Source organism: Bombus pyrosoma, linkage group LG1, assembly GCF_014825855.1.
Source record: "Bombus pyrosoma isolate SC7728 linkage group LG1, ASM1482585v1, whole genome shotgun sequence".
Classification (NCBI taxonomy): domain Eukaryota; kingdom Metazoa; phylum Arthropoda; class Insecta; order Hymenoptera; family Apidae; genus Bombus; species Bombus pyrosoma.
The window spans coordinates 9,210,559-9,231,869 of record NC_057770.1 but is presented as its reverse complement, the minus strand read 5'-3'; the positions used below and the strand labels follow the sequence as shown (position 1 = coordinate 9,231,869).

General features: G+C 35.6%; 1 protein-coding gene across 1 annotated transcript in view; it reads left to right on the top strand.

Annotated features, from left to right (window-relative positions):
* The window catches only part of LOC122568247 (RNA/RNP complex-1-interacting phosphatase), a 44,769-nt gene extending 42,517 nt beyond the window's left edge, over positions 1–2,252 (top strand). Inside the window, exon 9 of the mRNA XM_043727797.1 lies at positions 105–2,252. Within this exon, the coding sequence (XP_043583732.1) occupies positions 105–859 (755 nt within the window). The 3' untranslated portion in view covers positions 860–2,252. The remainder of the gene's footprint in view (positions 1–104) is intronic.
* The last annotated feature ends 19,059 nt before the right edge of the window (positions 2,253–21,311 follow it).

Genomic DNA, 21,311 nt, shown 5'->3' with positions numbered 1-21,311 from the left:
TTAAAGAAAAATTCCTTTCTAAAATTCATATGTTTATTGAAATTTAGCTTCTCCCGTTTGTTTCTATATCTGTTACACAAGCGCATTTTACGTATTTGTTTCAGCATTCGAAGAGGCTCGTGGCTATCAGATCGAGCGTAAAAACTATATAAACGCGTTGCAGAAAATACCACACGAGAAAAGCAAAACGGGTAAAGTCAAAGCGCGACCGAGGGATTGGCTTCCACTCCCAACCCAACCATATACGATGGGGCCGCCAGGTCTCGTACCACCGCGACGCGGTTTCACAAAAGACGGCCCATTTTCGTTGCCACATTTCGGTTTTGGCGGTCCGCCAGCAGGCTTTCGTCCTATGCTACCTCCACCTGGCATGCCGTTGGTACCACCGCCACCAGGTCCTTCGTCTATGTACGGACCGAGGTCATTCAGGTACAGACCGCCACTGCGACCAGCCATGTGTCCACCGCCACCTCGACCAGGTTTTGCATTCCCTATTCCAGGTTTTCCGCCACCATGTCCGTCCAGAACACCCGCTGGAAGGTTACCTCATGTTCCACCAACTCGGTTACCACCGCCAAAAATCCCTCCACATCCCCTTCCACATTCTTCGTCAACGCAACCTGTCGTTTTGAAGCGATTGCAAGGGCAAAAACGAAAGTCGCATGTACGAAATGGCATTGTGTCGCTGTCTAGAAATCCCGCCGATGTTAGTAGGCAAAATAGCCAAATGAGTAGGATAATACCGAAGTTAGTGAAAGAACAGGACTTCACGGTAGATACGTTCGAAGAAAATTTGCTCGCCGTCTCGACTCAATCGAACAGGCGGCCAACGAAAGGAAAATTCAATCAAACCAAGTGACGACGTGCCATTTAGGAGTCATGATACGTTTACTTAAACGTTCAACATCCCGTGTAATTCGCTGTTACCGAAATTCGCAGTTTTCTGCGATGGTTTCGTTAGCCATTAAAGGAATAAGCAGTTGCGAGAATGGACAACGGCTACTAATTAACATGACTATGGAAATTTGTCTGACTTGGACAGCAAAGAAGCATAAAGATATACTTTGAGTGTGTTTATATGAAATGTGAAAACTTGTACAGCACGATTGATGGCCATCTTACACGACTCCCTTTTCTCCTTACCCCATGCAACATGTTCCTTGACACTATTTTGACGAGTACCTTCATCATTTCTGAGAATAAATACACTTTGTCGATGATATTATTATGATCCAATCCATCACCATTCTCCTTCTGTAATTAATTATTTAAATAACTCATGTCCGAGAATTATGATCTAGTACTTAATTGACCACAAACGATTATTGCTATCATTAATTCCGACTTGAAAGATTACAGTTCGATCTCTGTGCTTAGTTTTAGAGTGAAAATAAATCTTTCGGGCAGAATTAGCCTTAAGTACGGTATCTGCAAACACTGTATATTATATCTTTAAATACGTGTAGACAATTCAAACGGCTCGCTAATTATATTTTATCACTGCAAATACGATGAATCCTTAATTTCTCGACCGGCTTGTTTCCTTGCAAATCATTTCAAGCGACCTTCTTTTAAAAAATCAAGTTTTTTATTAAGGACTACTTGTTTATTATTATTGACTAGTAATGATTATGGTAATAAAAGATTATCGTATACTAAGGTATAATATATTAGGTTTATTACTTATTTCGTAGATAATAATGTATTTATCTCTGTACAGTTTAAATCTCAAGCATATTAACTTGAAGATGTTTCTGACCAAGAGTTTTTGTAAATACTGTGCTGCAAACATTTATTTTCATTCTATATTTAACATAATAATCGTGCTATTTCTTCGTAAATCATTCCATATTATGATCTTTGTGTGTAATTCGACCCTTTCATATTTTTCATTAATTGTATCGTATGTTAATAACGGTAAGAAACAATGTGATGAGAAGAAGAATTTCTACTTGATTTCCTTAGCGTCGTTGGCGTTTGCATTCTGTAAATCGAGTACAGTAAATGTAATTTCTCGTTGTAAATCATGAAGATTAAGAAAATTTTTTGTTAGAAAGTATGTGACACGATCAATGTTATTAGCAATGTCACGTAAAGACAAAAGCAGCTATTCTTTGTTCAATAAGATAGAGCTTAAATTGTTTGAAAAGTAAAACTCGAGGAGCTTTACTAGCTTTTCTAGCTTTTCGTAGTATTTGAAATAACTCGTATGTATAATTAAATACGGAAGATAAATAACACGTTAAAATTAAGATATTTTCTTGCAGGTTTTATGCCCTGATGAAATTGTGTTTAAAAAAAAATTTATCTGCATACTGTTACAGAGAATTTATATTTTAAGTGTAACATTTTACATTAGATTCTAAATATTTCGAGCATGAACGTAATCATCTTAAGGGGGTATCCTGAATTAGAATATTCTAAAACAGCGTTTTTTTTTGGTGATTTTCTTTTAGAAGGGAAAGAAAGAAATGAAGTTATTGAATTTTGAGGTATGATTATATATATATTTAACGAAAATAACAAATTTTTTTTAAAGTAAAGAAAGTAAATTATAACAGATTTCTAAGCCTATTTCATGGGCGTCTTGTCGCTACAGTCTTCAATCGGCGAGAAAGATCCACCTCGTAATTCTTGACCGAAACAAAGAACTAAAAGAAGGATTAAATTATTATATATTTTTCTTCTGGGTGAACTAAACAACGGCAGAAAAAAAGTTTATTTAAATAATTGTTATAGATTTTTTTTTAAACACATTTTTTTTAAACCGGCCAAAATTTTTAATTTCACATTTTTTTATAAAATTATTAACAAATAATTAATCAAATTAATTAAATTAAAGTAATTAAAATTAATTATAAAAATATGTAATAATTTAATCCTTTTTTGGTTTTTTGTTTCAGTTTTTTTTAATTTAATCTTCCGAAAGTTTCAAATATATGTAAAGTACATTATGTCAAAGCGATTTTCCAAAATTCTGACATTTAACGGAGCTACAGCGATCATGCGCTTCTGCGTTATTTCGTATAACATTGGAGTTCCAGTATTAGTTCAATGAGCGTCGTCGAGTGAGTATCTTGCAACAGTCGTGTAATTCTCTTGTCGGTCTTTATGACTCGTTATTGTTTAAATTATTTTGTTACTTTCTTAATTATACGTTTATCATTTTTTAATTAATTTCTTAGTTATATATTTATTTAGGCTTAGTTTACTTAGTTATTATATATTTATATAATTTGTGATAAATGAATATGAATGGATTGAAACAGAAATTTTTGGACCAAGAAGGATGATCAATATTTAAAAAACTGGCACGAAAATATTAAAAAAAATCATCGACCTCCGAATAGGCAAAATTTGAAAAGGGCCAGAGCAAGCAAATCAGAATAAAAGTAGGGGAATGCGATGTACATGTATATCCGGATAGGTATATATTATTGCTCGTGTATGTATAAATTTATTGTTGCACATAAAGTCAATATGTGATGTTACATTCGTATGAATATCGCATCATTATTAGATGAATCATAGAACAAGGAACATCATAGTTTATCATGCAGAGAAGTTTAAAAATTTCGGGTTGAAAAGTTTCAGTGTGTTGACGAATTGGCCTTTTTCACGCTTTGGATTTAAGGAATCTGTTACAGTAAGTACTGAATTGTATTGCGTAATCCTTACACGGTATTAATATTTTACCTGAATTCTTGTCGAATCTTATAATGTAAATATGTAGTTTTTAATAAATTACTTCGTTCGAGATAAAACCAGGTATTTGATTATGGATAAAATCAGATACACGGGTATCAGAATGTCTTTTTGTTAAAATGTCTTTATTCCTTTTTGTTACCAGTGGAAGGAAATGTTATATTTTTCTCCTACGATTAATATTACATTACTTTATACTGATAATGTGTTTTTCTTATGTGGGATGGTTTCTACTAAAAATGCAAATATCTGCGGAAGAGATGTGCACATTTTGTGATTCTCTTCATATATTCTAAAGAGTTGATTAAATGCATTATCTTATATGGCATAGGTGGTTTTATGAAATCTGCACAAATGTTCAGGCTGGCAACGAGTCTTTTATTTGTGACTCTTCTTGCTACATGAATTATAATAAATTTATGAATAAGTTGCAAATAATCCAAATAAAAGTGCCAAAAAAAAAAAAAAAATAAGCTGAAGCTGTCTATGAATCAATTTTCACATAATTAAAATAAGTTAATGTAAGTGAACATAAATTAACATAAGTCAATATTTGGCGAAGTCACATAAAAAAACTTTCTTTATTAGTTTTAATATAAGTTTTAATATAAAAAAAAGAATAATAAAAATAAAGATTTTATAAACATCATATTTGATGTGTTTTTTAATACACACATCAAAATACTTTGCCAATTACGAAGAATCGTCAGGGAACATGCAGTCGACGTATGGAACTGTTCCATGGAACTGTACAGAACGTTCAAAGGTGCAATTGATGCAAAATCAGACTTTCTAGAGACCAAGTAGTCATCAAAAAGGAATACATTGGCCATGTGAAGAAAATGAAGAAAAGGATAGGAAGTCTGTTGCGAAATGCAAGGCAGTAAACAAAAACTTACTGATAAATTAGTAAATGAATGTATATTATGATCTTGTTATCAAGAGAAATTCTCATTGTAAGAAAGAAACAAAGAAAGTCATGTGAAGTACTTTCCATCACAAGGTATCAACCAATGAAAATGTTCAGCAGCAAATGTGTTCAACTGACGAAAATTCTTGGTGCATTTGGCAACAAGCAAAGGCAAAGAACACATTACGCTATTATGTGCACAAACGTCCCCTTCCCCAAATTGTTCGAGATGTAATTGGCCCAATTTACGAAGAAGTCAATTTAGAAGATGTGTTAAAATTATGTGAACTTACACGAAGTTGGATTTACACAAAAGAGTAATAAAAGTTTGGATTCTCCTATTTGGACTACAGGGCTCCAAAAACATCAGTTTACGAAAAACATACAATTGATATTGCAGCATTTACAGTTGCCAGCGTCTTTAATGATAGCTACAAAAGCATTGTATCAATGATGCAGATAACGCAATTAAACATTGAAATCGATTGTTTCAGCGTTTGCTAAATAACGGATGAGCAATGTCTAAAGCTTGCTGCAGCAAAGATGCGGGAGGAGCGAAAGAAAGCCCGTATCCTTGCAACAAAACAGAAAGGGACTTGAGATAGATTTTTTGAAGATTTGGATTGTAACGTTTGAAATGACGAACTCGAAAGTCTAATCACCGATGCAATGGTAGAGATTTTCTACATAATAATCTCCCCTGTGCTATTGATACATTCGTGTCTAAAATTAATTATTTACCTAAATCTATCGATGTTTCTCTAAAAATTTTTGAAGAAATTATTATATACATGATTCATAAACAATGTAAGAATCTTATGCGTAAATCTTAACGTGGCTATATAATTGATAGGTCGACAGTTACAAAGCTATCGGTTTTCGGTAATTATGTATCAACAGCTCCTGACAGAAGAAAGTAAATTCATGTTATCTACACTGATTTTTCTAAGGTTTCTCGAACAATCAACCATCAAATACTCGCATAAAAGTTATACAATTTTGGTTCCCGTGGAAGTATAACAGAATCCAAAGGGTGCGCGTTCGTAATAACTTTTCTAAGGTAATCAAGGCCAAATGAAGAGTATTGCCAGGATCACATCTTGGTCCATATTATCTGTTATTTTCGTTAATAATTTAACCAGCGAATTTACCAATTTTAATGCGTTATTTATTATACTCTGTATCTGAAAGTCGATTTAATCTAACATTAAGTGAAATTGCAATCGAACCAGATTAGCAAACTGACGTTCTTTGAACGAACTGGAACTAAATATATCGAAGTGCCGTATAACGCGGATTACGTAATGTAACGTAAATGCGCGATATTATCGAAAAAGTCTGCGATCCTCGGAGTTAGATATATTTATTATAATATAATATTATAATGATTAAAAACGTCATTAAAATATTTATTATAATATATTCACGACTCTGTTTTCATCGATGTACTCGTTAAGCATTGTCAAACGTTCATGCTCAACCTGTAACAGGTGTAACGTTTTTAAAAGTGCTTTATATATGGATAATTAGGCTTATTTTAAGGTATGCCAGCATAATCTGGACTGTCGTCAATCAAGATAAATAAAAAAATAGATTGAAAAAAAACAAAAAAATATATAAGTTTCTTAGATTTTTATGGTTTATGACGGAAAGTACTATACTAGAAAACGACCATAGCTATAATCTTATTCAAACCTCTCTTCATTGTTCTCCAGAAGAATGAAGACGTATTAACGATCTTATTTTTCTGTTTAAACTTATAAATGGAAAAATGAACTCAATGTTCTTTCATGATCTTTTCGTTCCTCTCTACCTTCTTCTCAAAATTGCTGCAGAACAGTGAAATACGTAACTCTCCAAGATCTTTGCTTTTGGATCTGTCAAATCCTTCAAAACTTCCATTCTACTTGTTGTTGACCATGACCATCCAAACAGAAATTAAACTTATTTCACTGTTTTCATACATTCTTTGTAATTTCGCGACAATATTATTTTACTCGTGCGTACTACGATATGACGAACAAAATTCGAAAATATTGTAATCCTGATTTGTAATGAGACAGTTTCCCGTATATAAACGAATAAATAGATAAATAAACCTTTTTATAGTCCTTAGAATTAATTTCGCTAATCAATAACTGTGTTATATTTTACATAAATGGTTCCTAATTCTTTCGCGTCGTATCTTAAGTACTTTTCTGTATATCTCAATAGAAATTGACGTAACTTTTATCGAGCGGAAACAAGTTATTACGCTGTACAAAGCTTAACCGAAACAGTAATTTAAATTACCAATAAATTATTGTTACTGCGTGCACTCTCGTTTAAGGATCCTATAATATTCATAATACTTTAATTACTGTATCTCGCTATTGTATCTGTTTTATATTTGTATCACTGTTCTTGAACTATGTACCTTTAAATTCTTCTATGTATTTCCTCGCAAATATATATACAATGGGATATAGTAGAACGAAATAATTGGTCCTACAAATTCATTATAACATCAGTTCGTTCTAACATACATATATGTAAATAAAAAATACATATATAACGTACATTGTGATATTATTCCTAAGAACTGTTCGTTATAATTATATTGCAGATGTTTATGCAAACTCACATCTTTGTGAATATAATCGAACAAACAGTATCCAACCAGAGATTCGTTTCATCCACTAAACTTTGGATATTTTTGCAAACATTTTAACATCCAATGCGTGAAGTATTGGATATAAAACATCTAAAGATATCCAATATTCTAAGCATCTAATAATTTTCTGTATTTCAAATATTTTATATATTTTCCTATACTATGTACAAATAGGGTGTTTTCGCACTTTCAAATTTCCCGATCATGAACAAACATCAGCAGCCTAGTTAAAGCATTTATTTATTCTACGATTATTCGTTATAACATATCCCACTGTACCCTCTGGAACCCAAGCGTTCCTGAGCATCACGCGGAATTCACGCACGTTGAACGCGCGAAGCTAGATATTGGAGGGCGAGAGGAATGAATTTCGCAAGGTTTAAGCAAGGAATGTTCGATGTTTTACGTTGGTTCTGTTACGTAGGTAGGTATTGCACGTGATACAGACACGATGGAGAACGTACAGAGGGGATAAGGTCGGACACGGGCCGTGACTCGTCGTCGTACGTCCCTTGTCTCGTTCTGAGATATTAAAGTGATTCAATATTCGGCTCCGGTCATAGGTCACTCGTGTAGGAGGGACATGTCTTTTATGCGCCTGTCCATATATCACGAACTGCCGTTGGCGTGCGTGGAATAATTTCACGAGAAATTGCACGCGTCATACGCGAGTAACGCCCTGAGACTCTTGGCGATCTTTGCCAGTGGCCTTGGATACGTAGCTTGAAACAAGGAAGAATATAAATCAACTATATGTAGATTACGTATCTAGCTATCAGCTATTTTATGTCTAATCATCGAACGCTTCAAGTTACAAATGTTGTTTTTCCTGCGCTAAATGTATGCGAACGCTACGGGTAAAGAACACTGTAAGTCGTATTTTTCATATTTAATAAGGGAGCAGTTGAATATGAGATTTATTTGTTATATGTTTGTTTAAAGTATCGGCTAAGTTCTGAATGGCAAATTCGTGATATATCAACGAAGGGGAAATGTAAAAGAAGAATTAAAGCGTCATTGAAATAATATTTTAAGTGAAACTAATTGCTTGTAAAGGCGGATATTAATAAATTGTTTGATAATAAAGGAAATGGAGAAACCCTACTCCTCTCTAATATTAGTAGTTTCTTATTGTGCACTGTGCTTTTAGACAACAGCGATCTTTACGCGTTTATCGATATTTTATTAATAAGCGTTGTTAAATGTAAAGAAAATGTAAAAAAAGAAAGATAAGTTTAGAAGGAAAGTATACGATTTCTTTGAGTCTCTCCACGCGTGTACAGTGTTTGGTTTAAATGGAGGTGATTAAATATCTCGAAAAATATAGAATATATGTGAAGGTATACAGTGGAATTAAAAGATCAGCCAGTCTAAAAAAAAGGGTTCTTCCCAAGCACTTTTGATTCCTATAACTGTGAAAAATATTGTATAAATGTTAGAATAAATATTTTTGTATAATATCTAAGTACGTAACAGTTAAGGAAGTGTAACATGGCGAAGCATAGATTGCTCTTTGTTAACGAGGTATTGTATAAAGGTGTAAGGAAACTGAAGCATATATTTCGTACAATGAAAATATTCCAAATGTACTTATGTCGCATGTGTTATTTTTTTAGTATAAAAATGTGTAAAATGGAGACTATGTAATTCTTACATACACGAAAGCTCCTGCTATTAATAAAGTGAAAAATTACTGAAATTGCATCGAGTGTTATTTACACGCTACACTTTCCTAGGTATGTGTATGCGTATATATATGTATTGTGATATTACATAACAATTATGAGAAAAGAAAGACATTGTATATTTAAAATTAAATTATTTTGCTTGCTGTTTCTTTATTTTTGCTGTGATATAATATAATCAATGCTTAATGGGAGGGGTATGAAATATAAAATAAGCAAAATGTGGGAATACGATAAGAAGCAAAGCTGTTGTATAATACAACTTCTAAACTACGAATATATGGAATGGTGATATCTTCGCACAGTCCCAGATAAATTTCTTCAAATTATTCGTAAATTATTCACCGTTTCAATTTGTCGAATAACCATGCAGCTTTGTTATTAAACGCAATTCGAAGGATCAGTTTTCATACCGGTGACCCGCGAAATCTGCAATCTCACGAGGCGAAGTAATATCGGCGAGAGACGTAGGTGAAAAATAAGGGAATTCAAAACAGATCTTAATCACAGGGAGAGAAAGGCAGCAAGAAACGACAAGCGATCAATCGAACGAAGAGTTTGTCGCTGATTTCGCTTAGGGTAATCTGTACGAATGACTTCTGCAAGGAAGTACGACGAACTGTGCAGCGAGTCACTGGGACGCGAAAGATTTTTGAAGGCGGACTCGATTCCCCGCGCGGAAGTAAATATCATCGTGGCGATTCGACGTGCCACTATGAAACTAGATCACACATATAGAAGCGTATAATTTGTCACGACGGAGTGGAACAATTCGAAAGGGTACACAAATCTCGGTAAGGCAATCGTAGTTGAGTTACACGAACTAAAAGACAGCGGGGAAAGCGGAGCTCGAGGTGGAAGGATCGTCGCCCTGCTCACCGCGATTCCTGGTACACGGGGACAATTCAACAGCAACTTCTGCACAAGCCTGGCAACGATCACGAGAAATAATAGTCCGCTTGAGTCGGCTAATGCTCGTCTTCCCTCGAGACAGTAGTTTTCCGCTAAGCATTCGCTCGCCACCTATCTCAGCTAGACATTAGATTTATCGACATATTTTCTCAGTCTTTTGCCAGACTTTATTTATTTTTGTACAACGACAATCCACCTCGTCCCAGTCTATACCAGTTCCCTTTCTCCCTTTCGACCCTCCTCGTTTCTGGCTATCTGAGAATTCTGTTCGCCTTGTTTCAGATTTGCCAGACACATCGCGAAGAGAATACGCTGGTTGAACAAGAGGAGACCCAAAACGAGATGATGATGACGCGAAATAGATAAAGGGGAACATTCTCGGTCATACTCGAAGAAAGGAATGTTCGCTGTCTGCTTGGTGTATATATACGTTTAAACTACCTAGTCGAATACTGTTGAACGTGGCAACAGAAATTTTATCTGAAAAAGTAATTTCGTACTTTGGAAAAATAAGTAAAATAATTTAATTTTTAATTAAATATCTACTATATTTTAGGAAACTTCAATTATAATCTTGATAATTCGTCTCTGCAAGAACGGTTTTTAGTCTATAGATTACGTAGATATAAAAGTTACTATTCGGATAAATAGATGAAGGGCAAATTAAGCTTACAAACTGGTCTTCGTGATTCAAACTTTTGTTTAGAAAAATGTTCATGCTCGGCACTCGGTTACTTGTGAAAAAGGAAATCATCTCATCTAACTGCCGCGCGATCGTCTAAAACGGTACTGCGAATGCGCCTCGACGCGGATTCAAACTTTTCGAATAATTCGTAAAAAGCCACGCAGCGACAAACAAGTCCATAAAGAGTCGGCTTCCTCTTTCTTTCTTTCTTTCTTTATTTCTTATTCTCTTTCTGCGCTTTTACAGTTTCTCCTTTCGGCTAGCCGTTTAACGGAAGTTTCACATTTCACCGCGATATATTCAAAATACGCGTGTCACGATGCAATAAAATTCGAATTCGCGTTCGTTAGATATCGAACGACTATCTCTTTCAAATATTTTGCAACGAATACTTATAACTTTTGGATTCGCCCAGTCTTCGCTACTAACTTTAGCAGCTACCTTCCAGATACCGAGTACCATTTACGTGTCAGAATATAGCGTCACGGAATTATACTTTGCTTTTAGTATCGTGGTAAGTGGATTTGTTGAAGGTAAACAACCGGGTTAAAAACACAGATGTTCGGTATGTTAAATAAAACTATGTCAAGTATTAAAGAAGATTAGCAGGTATTCGGTGTTTTTATTCTTTAATATCGTAGAATTACAACGAGGCATCGCATTTCTTACTTATTTTTTCTTTATTATATTTATAATTCCTTGCTTACTAGGCGCACAAAGAAACTTATCTAACAGACAGTGGTTGTTCGAAATGGTTATTAATATACATCGATAAATTTAAACTCTATTTTTACTTATCTTGATTACACGGTATACAATCCGCAGTGTAATATTAACAAATTTTCTACTCTTCAGAAATTGTCTGACTAGCTTAGACGGTAAATCACGGATAGAATATTCGCGGAAGATGGGTCTTCGGAAGGAGAAAAACTCGTGCAGTTGGACCGACGTAATTCTATGCGGCGAAAGGGCTCGGGTTCCCTTTAGGCGCAGATTGGCAATTAGTTTCGATTAATTCTTCAAAAATGGGGAGAGAGAGATGCACGCGCGTGGTCTGCGGTAGGTAGGGGCCTTCGTTCGAATAATAGGAGGCTGAAGGCTCATCACACGTGGGCCTAGCTCGAATAGATAGCCCTACCTTTCTTTTTCACTCTTCTTCCACGATCTTCGTCTACCTATTTGTCTATCTGTATCTATGCTTATGCAGAGTATTTCCACCGATTTAGACACATTGTACGCGTATCTGTTCAGCCTTGTTCACATTAGTCAAACTGTTTGAATTCAAGCGACTTGAAATCAGATGGTTCGATGCAAGGCTAGCTCGTATTTATCAAGTCACTTGAACTCAAGTGATTCGATTTTACTTTTCGATGGTTATGTAATGAAAAATGTTCAAGGTAATGGTAATACGAAAAGTATTTGGACATCGCTGAATTTATTACGCGATTTACGTAGTAATTAATTAGGTCCAAGACCTGTATCAAATTTCGATATGACTACGACAATTTGATATTACGAAGATGAAGCGTACAATTATATATTTAAATTACATAGTGTCAAAACATTTGGTCGATGCTTATCTGATATAATTTCATCGATTTCCTCTGTTTCTTGTTTCGTGCAGTTAATTGATTTGGCAAGTAAAAGACTCGAATATCGTTGTTTCCAATCATATGCGAAAACATTCTTATTATCAATTTGTTTACAGACGCATCTTTTCTACGTAAAATTCGACCAGACTAACCGAGTTGAATCTTGTCGCGTAATCGCATGCTACAGCGAGCTCCGCGCCACTGAGATATACGTGGCAATGCACTTTAATGCCGTGGCGCGGCCTACTTAGCGGTTGGCTTGATTAACGTCGAGTGATTAATAGACGCTCCCTCTGTTCGTAAGCAACCCTAACAGCGGCTGCTTCGAAGATCTAATCGCACGATATTTATTGCCTTACGGATCGTCCACCTCGAGGCCCTCGCCACGCCGATTTTGCGAATTCCCCTCCTCCCTCTCTTCCTCCCACTTATTTTCTTCTCTTTCGCCCCCATCATCCCTCTTTTTCCTTTTTCGTTCCTTTTTCTTTTCTTCTTCGTCCTTCGCTTTCGTTTATTTTGTTACGTCGTTGGAAGCCGCTGCGTGGATCTTCTTGTTCCTCCGTACCTCTTTTCAGTGGTACACAGCTTTTTCTCGCTTTTTACTCGATTAGGAGAGTCGGCTGTACATACTGACGCGATTGTTAAAGTTGTCTATTCATGATACGCTTGTAAATATCTTTAAATGTCATTAAATTGTACGTATGTTTTTATCGAAGAATCTTGTGTCGGTATGCAAATTGATAATCGCACAACTTTCTGGAAAAAGGGTCCATAAGACGATATATTAGACGGAACAAATTACGTCGGAGGTCCTAGTACTAGTTGTGTAATATTAGTCACGTCCGAATTAATAATCATTATGGTTGTTAAAGATTGTTTTATACTTTTTAAAAACGAAGATTTATTTATTATTTCTCTTAACTTGCATTTAGTGCCCCTTCTTAATCGATAAATCGATAAACCTTTTAGCTCCTCGTATTATACAGAAATATATATTTGCTATTTGTCAGTATATATCTTGAAACAAATAATATCACCCTACTTGCTTTAATTATACAAAATACTATGAAAAGTAAGAATCAAAATCCCATTTGCTAATAAACGACGAGTTCATCAACTTACCGATTCCAATCATCGATAACAATTAACATATTATAACGCGAATATATCGGAGACATCATCGTGGGCAAGCATAGTCGTTGGACGTTCCGTTGGAGAAAGATGGCGTGTGTATGACGCACCAAAAACGTCGGGTACAGGGTAATAACGGACTGTTTTTGACGCGAATGGTAACGTTACGAGCTACGTCAGACGCATCGATCGCGAAATTTTAGCAGAAAACATTCGGCCAAAAATAATCTCGGTCTTTGGGCGTACGGCGATTCGAAGAAAGTTGATTAATATCGCGTGCGTCATAGGATGGACGATGGAATCCATTTTCTATCATCGTTGCTGTATAACGAACGACAAATTCTTGAAATATTCAATTTCAAAGGTCCGATGGCTTGCAAGTTCCGTCTGAACAGCCTCGATTTAACGCCTTATGTATGGAATACAAACATTTTGGTATTATTGTTGCTCCTTTCAAGATCAAATTTTTATTTAGCTGGCCAACAAAATTGTTTGCTTTATTAGTTATTAAGATATAGAAACATATTTTCTGGATCATAAACAAAGTATAACGTGCTAAAGTTTGAGACCAGATTTACAGAAGATAAATGCATTCGTATCAACTAGTTAATTAATAAGTTGCTGAAATATGAATAATGCTGCGTATATACATGAGAAGGTTAATAAAACACACGCTTTACTATTCTATTCTTGATAAGCTTGTAATTTTAAGTAAAGCTGTTTATATAATTAATATGTGATATTATTAATATCAGAAAGATTGAAAGAAGTATGAATAAATCGTGTAATATTCCGTGAAAATTTGGTAAAGCTATACATAAAAATGAATTTTTATACAAATTCATGAGTTGACACAGAATCCTTGTTAACCTGGGAATATGCAAAACTGTCGAAATAGAAAAATGGGAAATGTGGTTGCGGAACGCAATTTGCATTTTCTCATTTTTCTTTCCATTGGAATATCGATTGTTGCGTAACAGTAATCTGATAAAAACTGCAGTGCAGTTTTTTTGCGACAATCGAATTCACTCGAAAAGCGAAGTAGCCGTCTGTTCTGCCGGAAAATCCAGGATGATACGACATTGCCTTTCGCCGCGAGACATATCGTCTCGCGTTTACTCTCCTCTTACGTGTTGCGTCAGCGTTACGTTGGCGCCGCATTCGTCTATCCAGACTTTAAGCCGTGTTTACAATTCCAACTCCGATGGTCTGCGATTACCTTCGTTCCGGATCGCGTCCCTCTTATCCGATTTTTCCATTCGAGAGTAAAAGATACAGGAGCTGCATGGTGTCAACTGAAACTTTCTCATCGCCATCGTTTCAGTTACTTCCACGAAGTTTTGATAAATCGTTTGTACGTAATATCATACGATAAAATGTCAAAAATCGAATACTTAGCATATTATTAAGCCGACGATTTGTCAGATCATCCTCACGGTTTCTTTAGTTTCAGTGCTATTTAAAGTGCTATGCAAATACGAACTTAATTTGTAAGTGAAGAAATATTGTTATATAAGAGAATTTCTCCACAAAAATGACTTTATTAGATTCAGCTCCCTACGAATATTTCTATGATAGAAAAAGGAGAATAAATTTTTGGCGTCAGAGTGTCTTGGACATTCGGTATGTCCTGACATTAGATGCAAGAAGTGGTGATAAATATGTACATTAAATTCTTCGAACCAACTATCTTTACCCTTTGACTTGTGACTAGCGCTTGTAATTTATAGTTTTCCTTGGTAACTTATGACCTGACAAGGCAATCGATTATATTTCCCAATATGTCTGTACATTATTTTTTCTACTTTGCGAGACAAAGTACAATTCCTCTTCATTTATTAATATTCACATAGAAGTATTTACGGATACGTATAACAATTTTGGGAAACATTGTATTTCGTAGAGTATCCTTAATTAAATCACGCAGAGGGATTTAGAATTTTGCAAAATTAATAGAAAAATGAGATTTCTTATTTTTCACCAATAGATTGTAGATTTCTATGCGAATATGTACTTTTATGGATACAGGTAATGGAAAATAGAATCTAAATATTCATCTTCGCTGTTAAAAATTATAGCGAGTACACCAGTTTGGATATTCTGTGTACTTTTCTATATTGGTATACGCATCCTGTGTATTTTTAAGTTTCGCAAAAATGTATAAAAGGCCTCAGCCCACTCGTCAGCAATGTGTTAAGCGAAACAATGTGTACTTGAGTTGTACCATATGTCGATGTGTAACCAGTGGCAGCCCGGAGGCTGAACGAGGCATCCTCAGATAAAGTTGCTGCACGTCACCGTACTTTTGCACACTTTATTTATGTACGCGGTTCTCGAACAATGAGTCGATAATTAAAGCGGTTTGCAATTAGCGATTAGCGTGCATCGTTAGCACTGCAAACAGTCAGCTGTTGGCGTCATATGGAGCGCTAGCTTGTTCGTAGTAATACATGATCGCGGCTGCACGCTGGTAACGTTGAATAATTCACTGATGAAAGTAGCCGCGATATCTCAGCTTTTATACTCCCGTGTCGTTACCCCTTTTCAAACTGTGATAAGATTCCGAAAATACCTTTGACTTCAAACAAATAATCGTATTTTTCGTTTTCGCGTTTCGGGAAAGTGCAGGTATCTCGTGCATAAATGGGATTAATGGAGATGGAATTCTTGAGAAACTGCGAACGAGTCATGGGCTTTATATATTTCTATTAAATGAACGATCAATTTTCTGCTATTTATCGCTCGGATTTTAGTCATTGTTCAATTTTAGCATGGAAAAATAATTGAGCCCGCTGATTTCATACAAAATGTAATCATGCAATACTGCCACTCAAGTGGCCGACTAATACATTTTTCTTGATAACAAAAGATCGCAAAGTTTTAAATGATTTCAGAGTTGAGTGAATAAATACAAGAGAGAAATAAGATTTTTCTGAGCATACGCGAATAACCGATTTTACTGTGATCCATTACTTAATTAAAACCATCTACATATCATTCAATACGATTACAAATCTTCTTACGGATTAATTTTTCTTATTTTAGAACTAGCTAACTAACTTATTTCGATTGCTTTTAAAAAAAATACCGTCTAACGTTATGGTACGAGATGTATTTCTGAGAGATACGTTTGTCTTCCAATAACATTTTAGTCTGTTTTAATTGAGTTTAACAAATATCACTTAGTACGATGATATTTCTGAGAGATATACGTACTTGTTTTCCAATAACGCAATAGATAATGATATCGCGTGCATTTATGCACAACTTACGATGACAACATGGACCCGTACTGATTCTAATTAAGACGAACAAAGTACGAATCTCACGTAATCGGAACGTGCGAATGAACTGCAGCTGAGGATTCGTGTGATCGAGAAGACCAGTCTGAGATCTTCCACTTCTTGCCTCCCACGACATCGTTGAATGTTCCTATTATCCCCGAGTCCTTTGATCGATACGAACAGATATCGATAACGGCGAGATCTTATCGTACGAGTAAGTCCAGATAAATGTGGATGGTGTTGCATTACACGAAGTCGTGATACATAACCAGCGATGCTATCGATGGATACAAAAAGGCAAACAATGAGAGGGAGGGAATGGGATGTTTATTATAGGTATTCAATCGCGTGGTACTTCACCTTGGACAAATAATGTAAATCTTTAATTAAAACTCTTGACAATCGTAATTATAGCTGGCTATTGTTAATCAAAAAGAGAAAGTGTTTCAAAAATATCGTATTGAATATATCTTTAGTGTACATATACACATAGAAATTTTACATCACAGTTTATTTCGATAACATTTTCACGGAACATTTGTAGTTATGTATTGTGCGATGAACAAGACAATTTATTTCTGCGAAAAATTGTATTGTACAATAACGGGAGAATTTTTAGAGAAGAGCGATAAAGTAAATTTATAGCGTTGAAACGAATAATGTTGATGAAACATTGAAATTTTGAAAGGAAATTGACAAGTGTTGTTTTAACATGATAGCGTTGCACTTTATTCTTCTGTTAAATTTCTTAGAAAAAAAGAAAGAAATGTAACAACGGCGATAGTAATAAAGTAATAACATATTTCAAATGTTAAAACGCTACAATAAGTAAATTGTAAATATCATAATTTATGGAATAATTTATTGATATTTGAAAGTCATTTTTTCTTCATCTTTGATTAGCATTTACATTAATTATGTGTTATTGTTCGCGATGAACATGGATATTTTCATCGTGCAAATACATGTAGTTAGTAGTATAACATGTAATTATCGCGAATTCATCGTATGAAAGACGCGACTGGTGGCTATGTGACAGACTTGTGCTACTGATCGCTTGAAACGAACGTGGAAGCAGTGACTGATGGCGCGCGAGAATTATTTCTGGCGCTTTTAAATCTTGTTGCTGTAAAAATTGCTGTACGACTGTTCCAAATATTTTACTATGATTTCAAGTTCCGAACAATCTTATCTAAAAACTATGAATAATTTAAGATTAATATTAATCGATGAGACGTTTCATTTTAACAAGAATGCTTGCTAACTGTATTACTGTTAATCGACTTTTCACAGAGTCTGTTTTATTTAAATAATTTGACATAATAATCAACATGATTTCAAGCGATAAACATCCATAGCTCATTTAAATCAATATCCACGATTTTAATTTCAATCCTCTTCGTGAATTTATCTTGGCACATAGTAAAAGTTTATATTTACTTCCATTCGACAACAAATTTTGTTTTAATTTCTCATAATAATGGTTTCTGCGTATTTGTCAAAAAATAATAGTTTCCTCTCTTGTTACTAATTTACAAAATCTGTACTAATACTTATCTGAAATTATGACATTCGTAGTTTAAAGATACATTTTGTAATCTGTCGCAAAGATCTTGGAAACTGATGTAGCAGAATATTTGTAGTTTAAAAATTTGTAACTTGCATTAATAATAGATTGTTTGTGGTAAAACATACATAGTTACAGCAGACCATATTTGTAACTGAAATTCATTTCTTGGCACCAAAGTAGCAACGCGATACGATCTTGAACTATGCGTACACGTGTAATGCCATATTAATCGTCGAACCTCTTATCGATGTCTGCATTAGGCAGCTTGGTTGGCGAAAGCACTTCGTTCCTCTTTCCATCCAATTCGGAAGGAGTGTCGCATCCATTTCCGAATTTAATATGAAGCTCGTCGCGTCAACGTTGATTCAATAATCGATAATGTTTCGTCTGCTGAGGTTATTCCAGCAATTAAGATATAATAGAATATCAAAATCAACGTTTTAATTTATAAATAATGACAACGCTGTAAAAATACACAAAATTTATTTGTACAAATAAATACAAAAATATATAGAACATTTTCATCGTAATTAGGATTTTTGCAAATGATATAAAGTATTATCATTCACAATATTCAATGGATAGGACAGATTTCCAGTTTTCGTTTTTTCCAATTTGTTTTTGTTTGCGTTTACAAAAATAGAACGTTTTTACGAATATCCTCAGTTCAATTATTTTATATTTATAAAACGTAAGCGTTCACATATATATAGTCTCGTCTTAGGAGAATAAATTTGTATTTGAATATCGCGTTGCTTAATTATTTGCTTTTAGACATTTATTTCTAGACCTGCTTCTAGTTAACGTACTTACATTTAATAACTGGTTTATCAACATGCATTACACACATTTGATGACGACGACGACGACTTTGATGAATTTACATACGACAAGGCAATCGTACATCGTCGACCAATGTAAAGTGACTTTCATCGGTATAATGGTGTCGTGTTTCGGCTAAAAATCGCGCGGATGTTTTTCGAGGAGAAAAATGAAGTGGCAGATGGAAAGAGGATAATAATATAGGTAGCCTGCGGCTGCGGCGATGATTAATAAATCAGGGACGGCGTTGAGAGAACAGTTTAACCTGTAACCTCTGAACGATGTATCGTGCTCCTTCTTCCTTTTACCTTTGCGTCTATCGTTCCATTCCTTTCTCCGCGTACCGACCGAACGCAGACTCGCGTGCATGCATCTTTTTCACGGAGCTGCAGTGCCGAAGCTGACTTTGTACGGCCGCTCACCGCGATACAGATACGTATGGCGGTTCTGTGGGAACAGACCGACTCTGAATGTTAATTGTTGCTTAAATTTATGACAGTCCGCCCTCTCCGCCTCGCCGCTTTCGACTCGCGGCGTCGTTCTTCCCTTCATCGGGCGGCCCGTTCCACCCTTTCCGGCCAAATAACCATGGCTATTCATTCCGCTGTTTCACCAACGATCCCTCGAAACGAGCTCGACGATTAACCACATTTTGCCGCTCCACAAGCTGCAACCAGTTGAAATTAGCGGCTCCAACGGTACGTACCGAGATGAGAACGTTTCTTTCGTCGTCGTTTCACCGGAACTTTAAGCTTACACTACTGTTCGATGGAGATGACTCGATGATCGTGCATTTTGTTAACGTGCGTACGTTTCGAGTTCAAGTTTGTAGGAATTTTTAGTTTTACGAGACGTTACAACAACATCGACGCGGAACAGAAGAAATAAAAATCATGAAATTTCGAAGAAATATAAATTACGAAGAAAAATGCAGAAATATATTTGAGGCACCATTTAGGGTAATTGTTATAATATTTAGTAGACAGGTTGAAGTTCTATTTGTTCAATCACCTATAAAAAATTATAGATTAGGATTATTAGAAGTCATACTTTCTGCTTTCTATAGGAGTACAATTTTTCAATTCAGTACACTGTCAACTTTCATGTTATTTAAATACGTGCTTTTGCTATTTATGCGTTTTTGAGTATTTTTTTTTTTTTTTGAAAACATTGCAATCTGTTATATTAGTTGTTCTGCTGGTCTTATATCGGACTTATTACCTAGTTTTAAAAAATAATATATCTATCTTTGCACGTAGCAGATCGTTTTTCTTTTCATATTACAATACAATCTTTCAGCCACCGAGTAATATAAAAATTAAAAAATCCACAAGTATACACTAATCTTCAATCGTATCCGCGAAAGTATCCGCAGTATATTAATAAGTATATAACTAGCTGTCGTCCGCGACTTCTTCGGCGTAGAATCGAGGTGAATCTGAATGTAACTTCACGACTCTAAATTCACTGTCGTTTGCAATATAAATCAAAATAGCAAACACCATTGGAGAAATATTCATAGGAAGCAACGATCAACTGTCGGTCGAGTGAAGCGCAACAGTACGGCGGAAAGCAAGTTGCGTTAATCCGACTTAATCCGAAGCGTAATAAAATATAGCGTGTGTCCATCTGGAGGAAATGTGCTCTCTAACGGTGAAAGAAACATGCAAATCGATTGAACAGCTTCTCTGATTACCTCGGATACACGCGCACATACCTACGTACAGGTCTTCTCTGTTTATAATATTAGTATAGATTAAAAGATGACAAATTAAAAGTTGAAGCTTGCAAGTTCACTAAGAGGACCACGAATAGGTTAAAAGTTGTAAGGCCCAAAATGTGAGGAAGAGCGTAAGCATTAGTCGCGTGGTGTATCGTGGCTCGAGTGACTCAGAAATTCCTGGAGCTGGGCTGACAGGCGAAATGGGTCAGACGCGGTGCACTTAATAAAGCCAGAATAACGCGGCGGGGCTCGCGATTACCATATGAATTGGTGAGCACCGTGAAAAGGAGCGGTCGTGCTATGGTAGCCACACAGAGACGCACGTACTCGCGCGCATCGTTGCTATACTTTTCTGTGTGGTCCAGTGCGTGTGCTTGTGCCCGTGGCTGTGGCTGTCATCGATTGTCAGCGGCAGCTAGCTTGACGAGCCATCGCTCACTTTTCTGTCAACGCGCACTTCACTCACACGTGCCAGCGGCGAGGAGAGCGCGCGACCGCATCACCGCCGCGCGTTTTCTTCTCTCTCAACCGGTTCCACATGCTCGTCCTGCGACATTATCGCGCTATGCTATGCTCTCTGCCTAGCTTTCTTCTTCCTTCGTTGTTTCTGCCTTTTTTACGTTTGGCTATCGCCGCGAA